At 34.5% G+C, this 20,311-nt stretch overlaps 1 protein-coding gene across 2 annotated transcripts in view; it reads left to right on the forward strand.

Annotated features, from left to right (window-relative positions):
• VPS13A (vacuolar protein sorting 13 homolog A) overlaps positions 1-20,311 on the forward strand; it is a 266,873-nt gene that overhangs the window by 128,135 nt on the left and 118,427 nt on the right. For both annotated transcript variants that reach the window (XM_028090366.2, XM_028090367.2), the window contains exons 27-33: positions 1,936-2,015; positions 3,627-3,686; positions 3,889-4,042; positions 4,752-4,868; positions 4,951-5,054; positions 13,654-13,821; positions 15,188-15,492. In XM_028090366.2, coding sequence (XP_027946167.1) covers positions 1,936-2,015; positions 3,627-3,686; positions 3,889-4,042; positions 4,752-4,868; positions 4,951-5,054; positions 13,654-13,821; positions 15,188-15,492 — 988 coding nt within the window. The remainder of the gene's footprint in view (positions 1-1,935; positions 2,016-3,626; positions 3,687-3,888; positions 4,043-4,751; positions 4,869-4,950; positions 5,055-13,653; positions 13,822-15,187; positions 15,493-20,311) is intronic.

Raw genomic sequence — 20,311 nt, forward strand, 5'->3', positions numbered from 1 at the left:
CCCACATCGGGCTCCTTGCTCTGCAGGAAGCCTGCTTCTCCTTCTCCCACTCCCCCTGCTTGTGTTCCTGCTCTCGCTGTCTCTCTCTCTGTCAAATAAATAAAATCTTTAAAAAAAAAATAAAACTTTAAAAAAAAAAAAACAAAATTCTTTTGGGTTTCTATACACTATGAGAAGGAGAAGTTAAGAAAACAATCCCATTTGCAGTTCCATCAAAAAAAATAAAATGCATAAGAGTAAATTTAAGGAGGTGAAAGACCTGTATACAGAAAACTATAAGACAGTGATAAAAAAGGCAAAAAAATGGAAAGGTAGTCTGTGCTGATGGATTAGAATAATTAACATGATTAAAGTGTTCCTATTATCCAGAGCAAATCTACAAATTCAATGCAATCCTTATCAAAATTCCAGTGACATTTTTCACAGAAATAGAAAAAACACTTCTAAATTTGTATGTCACCACAAAACACCCCACATACCCAAAGCAGTTTTGTGAAAGAAAAAACTGGAGGCATCATGTTCCCTGATATCCAAATATATTACAAAGTTTTCTATGTTACTGATATAAAATAAAACTTTATGGTACCAATATAAAAACAGACCCATTGATCAGTGGAACCAAAAACAGTCTAGAAACAAACCCATTCATGTATGGGCAATTACTTTTGGCAAAGGAGTCAAGAATATAAAATGAGGAAAGGATAGTTTCTTTAATAAATGGTGCTAGGAAAACTGGGCAGCCATATGCAAAAGAATAAAACTGAACTATGACTACTATCTTACACCATACACAAAAATTAAGATGGATTAAAGGCTTGAATGGAAGACCTGAAACCATAAAACTTCTGGAAGAAAATATAGGCAGTAAGTGCCTTTACATTACTCTTGTGTTGATTATTTGGATCTGACTCCAAGAGCAAAGACAAAATTAAACAAGTAGTACTGCATTAAACCAAAAATCTTCTGTACAGCCAAGGAAGCCATCAACCAATTGAAAAGTTAACCTGCTCAGTGGGGAAAGATATATGCAAATCATAAGTCTGATCAGTGATTAATACCCAAAATATATAAAGAATTCCTATAACTAAATAGCAGAAAACCAAGTGAATAGCATAGTTTCTTATAAACAGTAAATAATTTTGTGGATAAATAAATGTGTGAGAAAAGTCAGGACCTTTTTAAGGTTTGAAATGCAAGTAGCATCTGAAGTAGAAAGCTGGCTGAATAGCTAATAAACTTTTAAATCTGGAAGATTCTGTGGAATATGTTGCATTTTTCCTCAAAAGTATTATGATTGGTTTGTAGTCCTTTCTCCCACTAGATACTGATTTTGAGTAATAAATAATTTGGTGGTGATAGTTTTAAAGCCCTTATACAAAAGACTGTTTTACAGCAGTTTTCCTACTATTTTCTTAAGTTTTGATCAGAATCAAGAATACAAGTAGTAAAGACTAATTATATGGCAATGGGGTTTATTCTACTCTAAACTAATATACAGAAAAACTTAAGTTTCTCATCATATACCTGATCTGTCTTCTCAAAAATAATAGGTTTTCAGAGAGTCTGACGATTTTCTTTTTAGCTATTTCTGTGGCTCAAGGCCACAATTCCCTTCATGTCTATTCATTGCTCATAATAATTACTCTGTTTTTTCTTTAGCTGATTGCTACTTTTTTTTTTTACCTTCCTAGCTAAGTTTAGAAGGGTAAGATTGTTTCACATTGTGGCATAGGAGATGGGAAGGGAATTGTGGGGAGAAATTACAGTTAAAGAGTTTATAATAAAGGAGGAGGGACCTGATTTGGGTAAGGTAGGATCCGAGGCCCAGGACTGATTCAGGAAATTCTTCTTTTCCAGTTATATTTTATTATTGTTGCTGATATTTATTTTCCATTATTTTTTATATGAAAGAGTAATTTAAAAAATCCTTTTTAGATGCAAACAAGAAACCAATTTATTTGATTACAACACTGGATAATACGATGGAAGATCTGCTAACATTGGAATATGTGAAGGTAAGTGCTTTGTATGCTTGCTGTGACTAATGTAATCGATTTTTGTAAGTTTAGTTAGATTCAGCTTAATCTTCATTTTAATGTGTTTTCTAAAACTCCTGAAACTTTAAAGTTTTCTTATTTTGTCATCCTTTGTTAGTTTTAATTTATAGACAATATAGAAAAATAATAGGCCTGTGTTCTAAATAGAACTGACATGAAGTTTTGAGTTTTTTTTAAAGATTTATTTATTTATTTGAGACAGAGAGAATGAGAGAGAGAGAGCACATGAGAGGGGGGAGGGTCAGAGGGAGAAGCAGACTCCCCGCCGAGCAGGGAGCCTGATGCGGGACTTGATCCCGGGACTCCAGGATCATGACCTGAGCCGAAGGCAGTCGCTTAACCAACTGAGCCACCCAGGTGCCCAAGTTTTGAGTTTTTTCCCTTCATCAGATAACCACCCCCCAAAAAATACCCAAACCTTTTTTTTTAAAGTCTTATTTTATTTGCGAGAGAGAGAGTGCGCGCGCATGCATTGGGGTGGGGGATGGGGGAGAGGGGTGAAAAGAAAAGGAGAGATAATCTCAAGCAGGCTCCCTCTGAGCATGGAGCCTGACGCTGGTCCTGATCTCATGACCCTGAGATCATGACCTGAGCAGAAATCAAGAGTTAGAGGCTTAACCGACTGAACCACCCAGGTGCCCCAAAACCCAAACCTTTTAATCTTGATGGAATTTATTATGGCATATGATACAAGATGAGGCTTTCATTTGATTCCCACTGTTATCTGAAGTTACCTCATTTTCCTGGTTTCAATGACTCTATTCCTTTTCTATTGATTTATGATACTCATTTCATCATTAAGTTTTTCTATATACTAGAGTCTAGTTAAGATTTATTACATGTTTTCATTGACCTATTTTTATGTAAGTGCCACATTAATTTAATAATTACTTTATCATAGGGGCGCCTGGGTGGCACAGTCAGTTGAGCTTCCCACTCTTGGTTTCTCCTCTGGTTATGATCTCAGGGTTGTGGGATCAAGCCCTACCTCAGGCTCTTTGCTCAGCATGGAGTCTGCTTGGGTTTCTCTCTCCCTCTCCCTCTGTCCCACCCCCCTACACTTGTGTGCTCTGCCTCTCTCTTTCTCACTCTAAAATATATAATAATAAAATCTTAAAAAAAAATGAGGTGCGCTTAGGTGATGTAGTTGGATAAGTGTTGGACTCTTGATTTCATCTCAGGTCATGGTCTCAGTGAGGATTCTTCTAAAGTTTCTTTCTTCCTCTCCCTCTGCGCTTTCCCACCCCCATGCACGCTCTCTCTAAAATAAATAAATATTTTAAAAAATGCCTTATCATAATAACAATGCTGAAAGAGTATTTTATCGCTTTTAAGACCATTTTTACTATTATTGATGTAGATATTTTAGAGTTTTTGTTTATGCATTTAATAGCTTTTATATGACAAGCATTCTAGATCTAAAGATAATGCACAGTATTTGGACACTTGATAGACAATTCTGTCGCATAGAGGAAGAATTAGGAAGGCCCTTATGGAGTTGCAATTTGATATACTATATGTCTTCCTAAGATAGTTGAACAGATTTGCTTTTTTTTCCTCTTTGGATAGGCTGAAAAGAATCTACCCAACTTGAAAAGTACTTATAACAATGCTGTGCAACTGATTAAGGTATGAGTGAATAATAATTTAATTTAGATACTGTATTTCTAAGTAAATATATTATGAAAACTGTTTTATAACTGGAACTGTATGATCCTTGAGGATAAAAATGGAATATTATAAATATTATAATTCACAAACCATAGTGCCTTATACTGAGCAGCAAACAAATATTTATTGACCTATTACTAAAATCAGCTTTGTTCTTTAGGTGAATTTTTCCTCTTTGGATATTCATTTACATACTGAAGCACTTCTGAATACAATAAATTATTTTAATAATATAATTCCACAATTGGAAGAAAAACCAGCCCCAGTGTCTGTTGCAGAGACTGAAGACAAAGGAGAGGTCGTTAAAAAAATGCGTATGTTTAAAATTCAGCTTCAAAGTTTTTTTACCATGTGGATCAATAATAAATTAGCTTTTGCTTTATTATTCATGCATAATATTGGCTTCAGAATTCTATTGCCTAGATTAATATCTAGAAAGATTATTATATACCAGGTAAATTGTGGAAAAGGATACTTAAAGTGATTACCAGTTAAGAAAATGTGGCTTTTATTTATCATATTATTCTTTTTAGTCAGATATTATATAGTGCTAGTGTTTGATTTGGATTAAAATTAATGCATTTAATCTCATAATCTTAGAAAAATAGAACTAAGAAAATTTGAATCATTTTAGTGTGTTTTTTAATTAAGTACTTTTTAAGCAATGAAAAGTTGCATGTTTGACAATGAGAAGTATTACCTTGTAATCATTGTGTCTCAAATGATTTCTGATTTTACAACTATAATTTTTTAGTTTCAAATGTTAGTCTCATCTAGGAACCATTTTTTGTTGTGTCTGATTTGTTTGGCTTTGTTTTCATTAGGTTTGATTGGTTTTTTTATTTGTTTTTTTGTTTTTAGAGTTCCTAATTAAGTGGGGATATCTTGCTTGCTTTCAGTGGAATGGCAAATCAGATTTTCCTGTAGTATTATCATTAATTTTTCTTATACTTCAGTTACTTTATAAGGGTAGTGAGGTGACTACTAAACTTTTTCCTTATGTCTTACATTTTTTTTTTGCAGCGTTAAAACTATCCAAGAATGAAGATATTATTACCTTGCAGATTTTAGCAGAATTATCTTGTTTACAGATCTTTATTCAAGATCAGAAACGTAACATTGCTGAAATTAAGATCGAAGGTAATAAAATTTCAGAAAAAATAAATTCGGAACTATTAAATGAAAGAAGAAGAGCCATTAAATCATCCTTGTATTCCCTTAGGGCTTGATTCTGAGATCATTATGAGGCCTGCCGCAACTGAAATAAATGCAAAGCTAAGGAATATAATTGTTTTGGATTCTGATAAGACAGCTGTATACAAAAAGGTATGAATTTGTTTCTGTTACTTAATAGTATCTCATTAAATATGCTTGTCCTTAAACATTGGTCATAGGTATAAATTAGGTGTCAGAATTTAGCAATGTGGGTTATTAAGTGGAAGGGTTTTGGAGTTAGGCATAACTGGTTTTGTATCTTAGCTTTGTTCCTTAGCAGTTGAGTGACCTAAACTGAAATTGTTTCTTTATTTGTAAAATGGGGATTAAGTATCTCATAAATAAGTTTACATAATGCTCCTGATACATAGTTGGGGGTTGAGGAGGGGCAGTTAGTAAATACCTTTCTCATTTTGTTTTCTTTTTGTTCTTCTCTTCAAATACTGTGAACCTTGTGATGCATTTCAGATTTTAAGGGCAGAGGGTGTGAAGTCAGATTGAACAGATGAGATTATTTTTTAAGTTTATTTTCATGGGTGCCCACTATGGTATAGCTGTTCACAATGTTAACAGAGGCCTCTGAACTGGATGGCTAGTGGTCGAAGGGGTAGGTATTAGTACTGGATATAAGACGGTAAGGTTCTTGGTTCAGATACTGTTGTAGAGTTGGGCAGGTAATTTTGAACAGCAGAGCCTCTAGGTAAGATGGTATATTTAAGAGAGTGAAGAGAATATCAAGTAGTAGGATCAGAAAAGGCTGAGGTACTTCTTAAGTCACGAAGTCAGAGTTTGGAGTGTGAAAGGAAATAAATGAATACGCTTAGCCAATAAAACTGATGAGATACAGTGATGACCTGATTTTTATGTTAAATAAAAATCCTTACTCTTTATATTTTCTTCTTACAGCTTATTAGCGTGAGATAAAAAGAGTGCCATAGCATCAAATGTGTATGGTCCACAGTAATACGGAACAAGAAATTTTCCGGGATCCATGATTAAATGTGCTTCTTTTGCTTTTATTTAAGAAAAAACAAAGTACTAAAGCATTTAAGAAGTAGATTATCCATTTTATTTGCCCTGTCTAGGAAGTAAAGCTCACATAAATAAGTCCATCTACTAAAAGTCATACAAATAGTAATGGAACTGATGATGTAACCCAAGGCATTTACCTTTTTTCTCCTTACTTTTATTACTAATGCATCTATAAGGTTAAAAAAAAAATCAATTTACAAAAAGCTACAAAATGAAAAGTTTCTTACTTCGGTTTTATTGCCCCATCCCCATTTCCCTCTCCCTACTCCTTGACTTTGATTCTAGTGTACATAATTTTTTAGATTTTTTTTTTAAAGATTTTATTTATTTTAGAGAGTGCATGTGGGGGTGGGGAGGAGAGGCTGGGGAACAAAAGGGGAGGGAAAGGGAAAGGGAGAGAATCTCATGCAGACTTCGTGCTGAGCACAGAGCCCAATGCAGGGCTCAATCTCATGACCTAGAGATTATGACCTGAGCTGAAACCAAGAGTCTGAGGCTTCACCAACTGAGCCACCCAGGTGCCCCTCCAATGTACATGATTTTTAAACAAACTGCCTTGCTTCGGTAACTCTCCACATGTCAAGGAATTAGAGGGACAACATTTTGCCCCAGCTTAAAGCTTCCTAATTACTGTGCCATGACAGACTATTGTGCCCTGAATGGGTTTTAGCCCCCTCAGCTTTTTTGGGAAATTGGATAAAGGATACCTAGAGTTCTCAGACTATTTGAATCTGCCCTGAAGCATCATCCTCTATTTACCCTAGAACCATTGTACAGATAATTGTTATTTATGTGTGTTATAAATAATATAGAAAAACATAGAATCTGAGGATTCTAGCTGATCTAACATTCTTATGAAATAAGATCTCATTGTAAATTAGTTTCTTATATCTTTTTTATAGAAGTGTTTTAAGTGTTTACAAAAATTACCCACTTATTAATGTTTGTTAATTCTGGGTGGTATGTATGTATTTCTAATTATTGGACTTTGGACAGATAGATGTAACAGTAGATGATCAGGCACTGATATAGTAATTTTATCGCCTCAGAAATTGAGAATAAAGGTTTTTTTTTTCTCATAGGCCGATCAGTTTCCTTTGAGAAAAGTACTATAGATATAAGCCTGATAGTCTAGATTCTAGGAGCTAGAATGGTTGGGGAATATTGGAGACCTCACCTTTCAATTTACAGATTTTTACTAAAAATGCACATTTTTCAGTTTTATTTACCCGTTTCCTGCACATGGTATCTCCTATGCCATATCCTCTCTACTCTAAACTCTGTCTTAAGCAAATTTCTTTTCTTCTCTTGGGCTTTAGTGAGGAGGGTAGTCACAGGGTCACTCAGGTGACTTGTGGAAAATAGTCTGTTAATTTTATTAACAACATTTGAAATATTACAGTCAACAAAAAATGCAAAGTCCCTCTCCTGGGGTAAATAATAAAAAATGTTATTAGGGGGTAATAAGCGCTTTGAAAACCAATAAAGTAGGATAATATGATAGTGATTCTAATATTGTCTTAGGATTATCAGGAAATCCCTTTCTGAACATTTGAGTGAAATCTGAATCAATTGTAGATGTGGAAAGAGCATTCCAGGTAGAGGAAATAGCAGCTCTAAAGGGTTTGTGGCAGAAAGGTACTTGGCATATTTGGGAGGCTATAAAGGGCCTCAGTAACCCTTATATAGAATTCTTTCCTCGTTTCTTTTCTCCTTTTTAAATCCAGGTTTACTTTACATTTAGTAAAATTTACCCTTTCTAGGGCATAGTTCCTGGAATTTTGTTGAACACCTACAACTGCCTACAACTGTGTAACTTCCAACACCTTTAAGGATAATAGCTTCAATCTCTCACCTCCCAGAAGTTACTCCTGCCCTTTGTAGTTACCCCTTCTCCCCACCCTGGCACCTAGGAGTCTGTTTTTTGTCCCTGTAGTTTGCCATTTCCAGAACATTAAATAGATGGAATACTGCAGTAAGTATCTTTTGAGTCTGATTCTTTCTTAGCATATGCAGTTTTAATTTTGTCTTTTCTCTTTTTTTTTTTTGTTTGACCCAGTCTGACTAGAGATTCATCAATTTTATTAATCTTTTCAAAGAACCCGCTTTTGATTCAGTTCAGTGTTCTTTGTTTTAAATTTCATTTATTTTTCCTCTTTATTTTCTACCTTCAGCTTGCTTTGGATTTAATTTCTTCTTTTCCTAGTTTCTTAAGGTAGAAGCTTAGATTATTGATTTGAGATCTTATTTTCTAATACAGGCATTTACTGCTATAAATTTTCCTTTAAGCACTGCTTTAGTTGTATCCTATAAATTTTGATATGTTTATTTTTATTCAGTTCAAAATATTTTCTAATTTCTCTTATAACTATCTTTTACCCATGGTTTATTTAGAAGTTTGTTGTTTAACGTCCAAATATTTTGCAATATTTTTCAGATTTCTTTCTGTTACTGATTTCCAGTTCAAATCTGTTGTAAGAGAAGAAACTTTTTTAGTTCTTTTAAACATGTTAGTGTTTGTTTTATGGGCCATAAAACGTAAATGCTCCAAGTACACTTGAAATTATTGTGTATATCTGGGTGTCACTGGGTTGCATGTTCCATAAATGTCAGTTAGAGCGTGTAGGTTGGTTGATAGGATTCTTCAGAAGATTCTATTGATCTTCTGTTTATTAGTTCTGTTGATTATCAGGGAAGGATTGTTGAAGTTTCAACTGTGGATTTGTCTCATTCTCCTTTCACTTATCTCCATTTTTGCCTCATATGTTGAGAGATCTCATATATAGAACTTTATACCTTCAGAGTGAATTGACCCTCTTGTGATTATGGAGTATCTCTCTTTGTCCTTGGTAATTGCCCTTATTCTGAAGTCTGCTTTGGTAGTAATATAGCCACTCCAGATTTCTTTGATTAGTGTTTGCATGGTATATCTTTTTCTCTCCTTTCTCTTTTAATCTGTCTTTATATTTAAAGTGGGTTTCTCAGAGGCAGCATGTATTTCAGTCTTGCTTCTTTATCCGGTCTGACAATCTCTGACTTTTAATTGGTGTCTGGGCCATTTAAAAAAATCCAATTATTGACATGGTTGGTTTGAAATTTGCTCTCTCTCTAATCGTTTTCTGTTTTCTGGTTGTTTTGTTCTGTTTGTTATATTGCCTCCCCTCATTTAACCTAATTTTGGATTAATTGTTTATCATTGATTTTATGATTTCCCTTGGGTTTTACAATACATATTTTTAATCACAGTCTACCTTGTAATAATGTTTTACCACTTCATGTATAGTATATCTTATAATACTATCAATTCCTAATTTTTATCTTCCATGACATTATTGTACTATGTTTTATTTTTGTGTAAACTGAAAATCCATAATACATACGTACTGATTTTGGTTTAGTCAATTTTCTTTTTTTTTTATTATGTTAATCACCATACATCATTAGTTTGTGATGTAGTGTTCCATGATTCATTGTTTGTGTATAACACCCAGTGCTCCATGCAGTACGTGCCCTCTTTAATACCCATCACCAGGCTAACCCATCCCCCCACCCCCGTCCCCTCTAGAACCCTCAGTTTGTCTCAGAGTCCATCATCTCTCATGGTTCGTCTGGTTTAGTCAATTTTCTTTAGAGAAATAATTTTTTTTTAAAAAAGATCTTTTATATTTAAGTTTACTATAGTCATCACTGGAACTAATTTCTTCATGTAGCTTCAAATTTCTGTCAATTTTGTTTCTCCTTGAAGAACTTTATCATTTCTTACAATGCAAGTCGGCTGGTACTGGATTCTCTCAGCTTTTTGGGGGATGGAGAGATGAGAACTGGAACAAAAACCAAAAAAACAGTTTTATTTCACTTTCATTTCCTGTTTGAAATTTTTGCTGGGTATAGGATTTTGTGTTGATAGGGCTTTTTTCCTCCCATTTTAAACTCTTAAAGATGTGGCTGCATTAGTCTTTCTTATACATGGTTTTGACAAGAATTTTGTAATATTATCTCTTTCCTTTGTATATATTTCTCATTTTTATATGCCTGTTTTCAGGATTTGTGTATGGTGTGTCTAGGTGTATGTAAGTATATTATAATATTTATTCTTTTTGGGGTTTTCTGAGCTTCTTGCATTTGTCTACATTATTTTTCATTATCTTTCCAAATAGTTCTTTTGCCTCTTTCTCTTTCCTCCCCCTTCCTTTTCCTTTTCCATCTCTTCCTTGTTCTTACTCGTCTTGGATTCCAAAAATTCTTACTAGATTCTTGTTAGGCATTGTCCCACAACCTTTGATTCATCTGTTCAGTGTTTTCCCCATTTCTTTTTTCCTGTTTCAGTTTGGGTAATTTTTATTAAGCTGTTCTTAAGTTCACTGATTTTTATCCTTGGCTCTGTTGAACCCACATAATAACCCATAGAAGATATTCTTCATTTCTGTTACCAAGGTTTTTTTTTTTTTTTAAGATTTTATTTATTTGACAGAGAGAGACACAGTGAGAGACAGAACACAAGCAGGGGGAGTGGGAGAGGGAGCAGCAGGCTTCCCGCGGAGCAGGGAGCCCGATGTGGGGCTCGATCCCAGGACCCTGGGATCATGAGCCGAAGGCAGACGCTTAATGACTGAGCCACCCAGGTGCCCCACCGAGGTTTTTTTTTTTTAATCTTTAATATTTTCTTGATTCTTCTTTCTGTTTCTTTGCTGATATTCATCTGTTCATGCATATTTTCCACCTTTTCTACTAGAAGCATTTACTGTATTAATCATAGGAACTTAAAATTCACTGCCTGAAAGTTCCAACATGTAGTGTTACAGGCAGGCCTGGTTCTGTTGATTTCTTTGTCATTTGTTGGGTTTTGTTTTTCCTTGCTTTTTGCGGTGTATCTTAGTTACTGACTGAATGTGAGAGATCATGTATGGGACACATACTGAAATGAATAGTATTTATGTCTGATAATGGGTACTTTTTCTGCTAGGCTATTAGCATGGAGGTTGAGACAATTTAATGGAGAGCTGAGCTGGGTTTGAGTTTTCTTGTTTAATGTGATTGCCTTAATTATACCACTACTTCAGATTCCTTCAGCTGTATTTTGTGCTTAGGATGGGGACTTTGTTCCTGGAATGCTGCTCCATGCTATGCATTTGATCTTCCCTCTACTTCCATACCTTAGAAATTTCTCTTGCTGTACTCTTGACTGTTTTTTGGATGATAGTTTACTGCTGCTTTTCCATCAGTGCTTGCCTGCTTGATGGTGAGTATTTTGTTGTGGGGGAGGTGTTTTGGGTAGGCTTGTCAGTTGTCCTCGTCCCGTTTCAGTCCTAGCCAAAGCTGTTCCTTAGGTCTCTAAAATGGGGCATTTGCGGGGCGCCTGGGTGGCTCAGTCGGTTAAGCACCTGATTTCTTGATTTCAGCTCAGGTCATGATCTCAGTGTACTAAAATGGAGCCCTGTGTCAGGCTCCACACTCAGCAGGGATCTGCTTCTCTCTCCCTCTACCGTCCCCCTGGTTGCATTTGCTCTTTCTCTAAAATAAATAAATCTTTAAAAAAAAATAGGGCATTCTTGATGAATCTGTCCCTCTTTTCCATGGTATCTGATTCATATCTTTGTAGTTCCTATGTGGGAGAGAATATTCTTCCCTGCCCTAGGACAAGATGACCTAGAATGTTGAGGGCCCTAGAAGATTTCTCCCCACAGGTGTAGAAGGAGTTTTCTTTTATCCTAGCCCCTGAGGTGTAGTATCTTCACCTGTTCCTGAGGGCAACAAAGTATTGCCTTTGTATCCCTCCTAGGGTTTTTTGTTTTGTTTTAAGATTTATTTATTTATTTTAGAGAGCATGTGAATGGGGGGAGGGGTGGGGGAAAAGGAGAGAATTCTTAAGCAGACTCCCCACTGAGTGCAGAGCCCTAGGCAGGGCTGGATCTCTGGATCCTGCAGTCATGACCCAAGCCAAAACCCAGGTGTCGTACGCTGACTGACTGAGCCACCCAGGTGCCCCTCTCCTAGTTTCTTAAGTTTTTTTTTTTTTTTTTTAAAGATTTTATTTATTTGAGAGAGAGAGAATGAGAGATAGAGAGCACGAGAGGGAAGAGGGTCAGAGGGAGAAGCAGACTCCCTGCCGAGCAGGGAGCCCGATGCGGGACTCGATCCCGGGACTCCAGGATCATGACCTGAGCCGAAGGCAGTCGCTTAACCAACTGAGCCACCCAGGCGCCCTCTTAAGGTTTTGAGAAGAGAATAATCCTGGTGGTCCTTTGGCCCTTTTTGCAGTGAAGACTTCTCCCTCTTCCAGGGTCATAACCAAGGAAAGCTTTCTTTCATCTTCTACTCTGTCCCCAGTATTTCTCATAAGCTCCCAACAGAGAGCTCCCAGTGAAGTCCTTGCAACTGGGAGTGAACTCCTCTTGGGTCTGTGGCTGCCAGAGATTGTATATCTCACATTAGTCCATAGTCCACCTTCACCATTTTAGCTGAATTCTTCTTATTTAGCTTGTATGGTACCTGGTATCTCTTTCTCCTTCCCCTTAACATAGGTGAGCGGGTGCTTGTGTTCTGTCTTTCCTGAAGGTACTTTTTTTTAATCCTTAGATTTTAGGCTGCTTGGTTGGCTTGTAGCCTCAAATTTATAATGGTTTTTAAGAAAAGTTTTGATTTTATAGTTTATCTGGTTCTTTGTTGGTGTTGTGGTTGCTGTAAAGGTTTGGAATGGGCCTCTGCCCAGCATTCTACATCTGAGACAGAAGCAGAGTTCCTGTAGACTTTTTTCAGCCTTATCTTGCACCTCAGCCTTCAGAGCTCCTTAATTTCTTTGGTTCCTTAGGTTTTCTTTGTTCCATGTTGGAATTCATTTGCTTGTTGATGGCTCTTCAGCTTTCTGCCTTCTAGCATTTAAGAGGGTCAAGAAAGCTATAAATCAACGAAATTGATGATATGTCCATCTTTAAAAATATTTTTGACATTTCACATGTGCTGTTGTCTCTACCATTTTTTCACTAGTATTGCAGAGCTTGAGATTTCAAACTGCTGTCAGTCAGTCTTGTTCAGCAGTTGAGATGACCCTTCACAAACTAGTAAGAGAAGTATAGTGATAGGAGGAGATTTTTGAAAAATCTGGAAAACCTATTCACATAAATCAAGAGAAGTAGGTTTCATTAAGTTGCAGAGGTGGTATTTTTCAAACTTTTTACAGTGACCAAATAATACATTCATATGGCAACTCTCATTATACAAGTATACGCACTAAATGAAAACGTATGGTCTGATCATTTTTCTTCAGTTTTCTCCATTAAAAAAAAATGTTGGGCCAGACCTACTAAACTAATTTCATGACCCACAAAGGAAGCTGCCATCACCAATTTGAAAAACCTTGCAGTGTAGATTCTGATAAAGGTGTTAGAGGACACCTGCATTGTTCAGTCGATTGAGCATCCAATTCTTGATCTCAGCTCAAATCTCACTCTCAGAGTCGTGAGTCTGGGCCCTGCATTGGGCTCTGCACTGGGCGTGGGGCCTATGTTAAAACAAAACAAACAAACAGACAGTGTTAGAATTACTGCTTTATTTGTACTTGGCTTGAATACTTAGAATATTTTCCAAATATGTGTGTATGTTTCATTATTTTGTGCTTTATTTTTGTACTGAAAGCACATTTTAAAAATGGATTCTGACAGTTGAATTTTCCCTTATTAAGGCTGTTTACATCACTGGAAAAGAAGTTTTTAGCTTCAAAATGATTTCTTTTGTGGATGCAACTGCTGGTTCTGCATACACAGATATGAATGTGGTTGACGTTCAAATTAATTTAACTGTTGGTTGCATTGAAGTAGTTTTTATCACAAAATTTCTTTATTCTATATTGGTAAGTATGTTTATCAAATTTTTTATTTTTGCCTACTAGTTGGAAATTGCCGGTGTCAGCATAGGTAAAGAGCAAAAAGTCCTTGCTTTTTTTTTTTTCCCCCTGATTTTTCATAATTTTCTGGGTATCCTTTATCATAACTGAAATGCATAGTGTGTTATTTGTATAAAATCATTTTCATATAGGAATAGTCCAGTTAATTCAAACATGCATACTAATGTATTAAATGTACATTATATACCATATATAGGATTTGTTATATATATCAATTGAATTCTTTATATATAATTGGTTAAAGTCTTTGTTTTACCTGACTTAAAATTCTAATTAAAAATACTAAATATATAATTGAAGTTTGTTTTGGTCTCATGTCGTCATTATGGAAATTATAGTTTCTATTGCATATTATAACCGTAATCATCTGGGGCTTTAAAGAGTTTAAAATTAATCTTTGTATGATACTGCCATAAGGTGTTTGAGTCCTTTTTCTCCTTTTCATAGTTTTTTTCCCCTGTGTTTTTCCCTTGCTGTCAGCTGATAATTTTTTCCTGTGAGTGTCATACCTGTCTCTATGACTTCAGTATTCACTTTTTAAAAAAAATGTCTCTAAATTTTGGTGTATAAACTAGATAATCAGTTGATTCTAAATAAACAATATTGCTATTTTTGTGATCTTTTAAATTGAGGTTACAATACAATTTTTTCTATAGCCATAAATTTTTTTCATACACAAATAGTAAAGATGAACAAGCATCCTTGGTCTAATTTTTATTCTGATTTATTTTTATAAATAAAAATCATTATGTCCCTAAGCCCTGCCTTTCACTCAAAAATTACTGAAAATAAATTGTTTTGAAACATGAAAATGAAGTACAATTTTAAAATTAAGTATAATTCTAGATATATTTTGTGTTACTGAAGTATTTTCTAGAGTTCAGAATTAAAAAAACTTTAGAGTTCTTGATAAACATATTTTACTATTTTTTCAGTTACTTTTTATCTTACAAACATAAATAAGCTGTCCGTTGAGGCTCTATAGGGAAATATAGTATGCTTGCTTAGCCATTAGGAAAAGTCAGATAATAAAGGGAAGGAGTTTCCAGTGAAACTTTGCAATATCCGCATGTTTCTCTGTTCCAGGGACAAAATTTTTGTTTTTTCACTGTGTTTCTGTATCCTAGTGTTTCTCAACTTTTAAAATTGCAGAAAATTGAGATTTAATACAGACAACCAGACTTTGAATAAAGAATGCGTGGTTGTACCAAGAAAAAACTTTTCTCATGGAGGTGAAATCAAAACTATCAAGATATATTTAACAATCATTAATTAATGGTAACCGTAAGAATATAATTTTGTTATCTTTTAGGCTTTTATAGATAATTTTCAAGCGGCTAAACAAGCCTTGGCTGAGGCTACTGTTCAGGCAGCAGGAATGGCTGCTACTGGTGTAAAAGAATTGGCACAGAGGAGTTCTAGAATGGCATTGGATGTTAACATCAAAGCCCCAGTGGTGGTCATCCCACAGTCTCCAGTTTCTGAAAATGTTTTTGTTGCTGATTTTGGACTAATTACAATGACAAACACATTCCATGTAATAACAGAGAGCCAGAGCAACCCCCCACCCGTTATTGATTTGATAACAATAAGGTTGAGTGAAATGCGACTATACAGGTAAGCTTTTCTTAATTACATTTGGTTGTTTTTTACATTAAAGGTTTTGGTATCCTGAGTCTTCTGTCTACAGGGAGATTTTATTTTATATAACTACTGAATTTTGAGATTTTTTTTCTTCCCCAGGGTTTTTGGCAAGATCTATTATACTCTTCCAGTTCTTTGAAAACCTAGATGGTATTTTCTATCAGCTTCGTGCTGTGGATCTGATGCTCTAATTTAAAACAAAATAAAACACAGTAGAATACAATCATATGCAATCATTGGGCATAGGATTATAAATTAGGAGAATAAGTGAATCTCCTAATATAAATTAGAATAAGAGAGTAAGTGAAGAGTTCCAGAACTACTTAACTGTGTTTCCATACTATTTCTAATCACCTGTTCTAGATTTAGCACTGTCTTTCTTTTCTGACTTGGATCCATCTCTATTTATACCACTCACTTGCCCTCTTCTTCTCCCGTCATTTTTCTTTGATCTCATTTTCCTTGTCTCATTCCCCTTATTTTGCTACCTCTACTTCTCTTTGACCTCTGGTTGGTCTGGCTTCCTTCAGCCCTTCTTTCTTTATTTTTTTAATTTTTAATTTTAATTTTAATTTTAGTTTATTTTTAATTTTTAAGTAAGCTCTATGCCCAACATGGGGCTCAAACTCATGACCCTTATTAGATCAAGAGTCACATGCTCTACCAGGTGAGCCAGCCAGGTTCCCCTGGCCCTTATTTCTATTAGTTGAATATTTTTAAGGTAGCTATATTGAGATATAATCAGCATGTAATAAATTGCATATCTTTAAAGTATACAGTTTGAAAAGTTTTGACATGGATACATGTGTGACAGTTTGTGTACAGTTGTAGTATTTCTTAAATATTTGGTAGAATTCACCATTGAAGCCATTTGGGGCCTAGAATTTGCTTGTGGGAGATCTTCAACTGCAATTTCCATTTCTTTAATAAACTCAGGACTATTAAAATTATTTTTTTCTTAAGTGATCTTTTATTTTTTCTCAAGAAATTAGTCCATTTCATCTCAGTTGTAAAATTTTATGGCATAAAGTCCATAATAATCCTGTTATTCATTAATATCTGTAGTGTTATCCCAGTTGTTCTTGATATTTATAATTTTATGTCATTTTACTAATCTTAATGAGCTGCCTTTTGATTTTCTGTCTTGTTTTTCTCTTTTTCATTGATTTCTTCTCTGATATTAATTCTTTCTGCTTACTTTGGGTTTAATTTTGCTCCTTTTGTAGGTATCTTTTGGTGGTAGCTAAGATTACCGCTTTGAACATATCTAATGTAGACACTTAGTGTTAAAATTTCAGTTTTCTCTCTATAGCTCTTCTCTCTGGCATTTTACCATATGAACTTAGCTGTCTTGTTCTTTTTAGACTCTCAGCTCTGTCTTCTCAACTTGGTGGACTTTGCCGGTCTTTTCCTGGCTTACCCCTCCCTTTGCCATGGCCTGTAAATTATCTCAAAACAATGAAAGTTGGGGCAATCCTAGGGCTTACCTTGTTTTTTTTTTACCACCTCTCGGAAATGACAGTTGCCTGATGTTCTGTGTCTTGAAAACCACTTTTTAATGTTTTTTATGTGGGTTTTTTTGGTGAGGGGGAGTTGTTTCAGGCACGATGGTAAGCCTGGTTCACATTATTTCATCTTGGATAGAAGGAGAAATTTTCATCAATTGAGTATTTACGTACTTATTAAGCACCTAGTATATCCCAGGTACTGTGCTAGGAAGAAGATTAGTAACAGTCTTTACAAAGGATGAATAAATAGTACCTACCTCATTGTTGAGGTAGGTGTTATTTAATGAATTTACTCAGCTGATGCACAAAACTAGGATCACGTTTAGATTTTGGAGGGGTTGTAGAAAACCAGGTGAAAAGGAGACAACACTGGAGGTTGAAAAAATGGTTTACTAACTACTGGAGTGATTCACATATGAATTATATGTAATGCTGTCTAGGGTAGGGAAGTGAGGTAGTGGAGAACTAACCAGTAAAGAGAAATTTAAAAGTAGAATTTATAGTCAGAGGTTGTTGAATGAATGTTAGGATTCAAGGAGAGAAGTTAAATTTGACTGGGTTGCAGGTTTGTCAAATTCAGTATTTGGTAATAATGCAGTTCACGGAGATAAGATAGAGCAATGCAGAAAAAACCGTTGAGTAGAGACATTGAGTTCTCTATGGGGCAAAATAACTTGGAAGTTGTTGTCTAACTTTGATATAGAGATATATAGAAAGAGATTGGAAGGCACTTGGACATGTGTATGGATATTAGAGTGTTTGGACTTCTAGATTTGGGAGTCCTTAGTAATATTTAGGTAGTTATTAAAGCCTTTATCACACAGTTTTTAGAGTGGGACATATGGGACAGAATGCTCACAAATGCCAAAACGTAAGGAACATACATTTCTTAAAAGAGACTAAGAGCAAGCAGGCAGAGAGATGGGGGGCAACCCAGGGGGTGTATGTTGAGACAGTGTTGAGGACTCTGTTGATATTGTTAACCATGAATTAATGGTACATGATATTTTTTTATGTAATACTTGATATTTGGTATTAGATTCAGGCAAGACTGAATTTTTAACAAGCAGGTGTGACTCAAGGTAGTAGAACAGGATTGTTAAATATCCACCATGTTGATGGATAATGGAGATGGAAGAAATCAAAGACAAGAGGGTACTGATAGAGTAAAAGAATGTAGAAAGGGCTTTATAAACTGGAGATTCATCAATCTCAAAGTCTTCAAAAATAAACACTGACTAGTTGTTGATTGATTAAAGCAAGAAGTAGAAGGTGGTGAACCTGGTTGATATTATGCTTAAAGGGATAGGAGTGAGGGTTGGGGAGTATCACTGCAAATTAAGGAAAATGATTTCTATATCTCTTAACCCTGAGACTGATAGGGTGTTAAATTGATAGGGAGAAAAATTGGCCTCTATTTAATAGAGCTCCATGGAAAGCCAGGTTTCAGTTAAGGTAATACATTTAGTGAAGACATTGGAAAATGTAGAATGATTTGTTCAGCCAAGTCCAGATAATTCAAAAATCATAGGAAAATAGTGGGTGAGAGACTTCTATTTTAATAATACACCAAAGAGTAACAATTTAAACTTTAGATGGCTCATTAATTTTTGAAACTGTATAAAAGTCTAAATTTACTAAAAAAGATCTATAATCACATCTTGCCTTATTTCAAGAAATGGTAGATGTAAACTAGGTGTGAGCCTATATTACAAACATTGTTTTGAAAAGAGTTCACTAAATATCTCTAGAGCATTAAAAATATTATTTTTATGTCCAAAAATGAGTTTTTATTGAAGAAAAACATAAAATGGTGTTTGGATGAATAGAAAAGGTTGCTGACAGTATGACCACCCAAAGGTAAGTACTATTAATAATTTGGTGTGTTTCTTCTAGTTCATTATTTCTGCACATATGTTTGAGTAGAATAAGAATTATATTGTATATTTTGGATCATAAATTCATTTTTTCCCTTAACAGTATGCTATATTTTTCCATGTTATTTTGAGTTCTTTTTTTTTTTTTAATATTTCACTTTATTCTACAGGTTTTTAAAAATTCATTTGCCTGGTGTTAGAAAGTTAATTTGATCCTAGGTTCTTTTGCTGTTATAAATAACACTGTAATGATGATTGATATAATTGTTCATCAATACTTATATGACATTCTACTCATGTCTTTAGGATAATTCATTTCCTACAGATGAATTTCTAGAAATAGAATTAGTTATAGAGTATAACCAGTTTCCTCTGAAATAATTTTAAAATTATTGATATTTGGAAATTCAGTTTGGTTACAGCTTCAGAGTAAAGCACATAAAGACAAATAAGTATTTCATATTTGTGACCACCTCTGTTGAAATCTTTTTGTTGCAAAGCTATTAATTGCAATGTAAAATTTTGAAAAGATATTTACAGTATTTCTATGAGGAAAATTGTAAAACTTAACCAATGACCAGAAAGAAATCTTGAATAAATGTGGACAGAATATTTTCCTAGACCTAATAATATAGAGATGTCAGTTTGTATACATTAATTTATACATTTAATGCATTCTCAATAAAAATCAAATAGTTCTTTTTAAAGTCTTTGAAAAATTGTGAAATTTTTTTTGAACTATAAATAGGGGACAAGATGTCTCAAAGATTTTTTTTTTTTTAAAGAAGAAATTGGAGAATGGAAACATCATAACATTTGAGGTACTACTAAAATAGATTGAATTGTGTTAAATACTTCTAAAATGTATTATGATATGAAGTAAAATAATTAAAATAATAAAACAGAATAGAAAGTCAGCGATTGACCACAACTGTGTATGTATATTCTAATTATTCACATATATAGTCAATCCTGTTATTCACAGATTCCATATTTGTGAATTTTCCCACTCGCTAAAACCTATTTGTAACCCCAAAATCAATACTCATGATACTTTTACAGTTATTTCTTGTGCATAGCCATGAGTAATGTTGATCTCCAAAGCCTGTGTTCCCAACTGAGGTGTCAGACAAAGTGACATTCTGCCTTCTTATTTCAGCAAATAATTGTAAAGCACATGACAATTGCAGTTACCTAAGTGAAGGACTGGCAGTACAGTGTAGAATAAAATAAACATAGTCCCTTCTTTCATGAAGCTTTTATTCTAATTGAAACTGCAGACAAGACAATAAACTATTAAAACACTGTTAGGTAGAATGTGGGAGAGAATAGGAAAAGTATCTACCCCATATATTGGTTGGTACTGATAAGGAGAATTTTTTTTAAAGAAGTAATCTTTTGACACAG

This window comes from Eumetopias jubatus, unplaced genomic scaffold (genome assembly GCF_037043125.1).
Source record: "Eumetopias jubatus isolate StellerSeaLion01/CBP00866 unplaced genomic scaffold, mEumJub1_p1.0 scaffold_15, whole genome shotgun sequence".
NCBI classification, from domain to species: domain Eukaryota; kingdom Metazoa; phylum Chordata; class Mammalia; order Carnivora; family Otariidae; genus Eumetopias; species Eumetopias jubatus.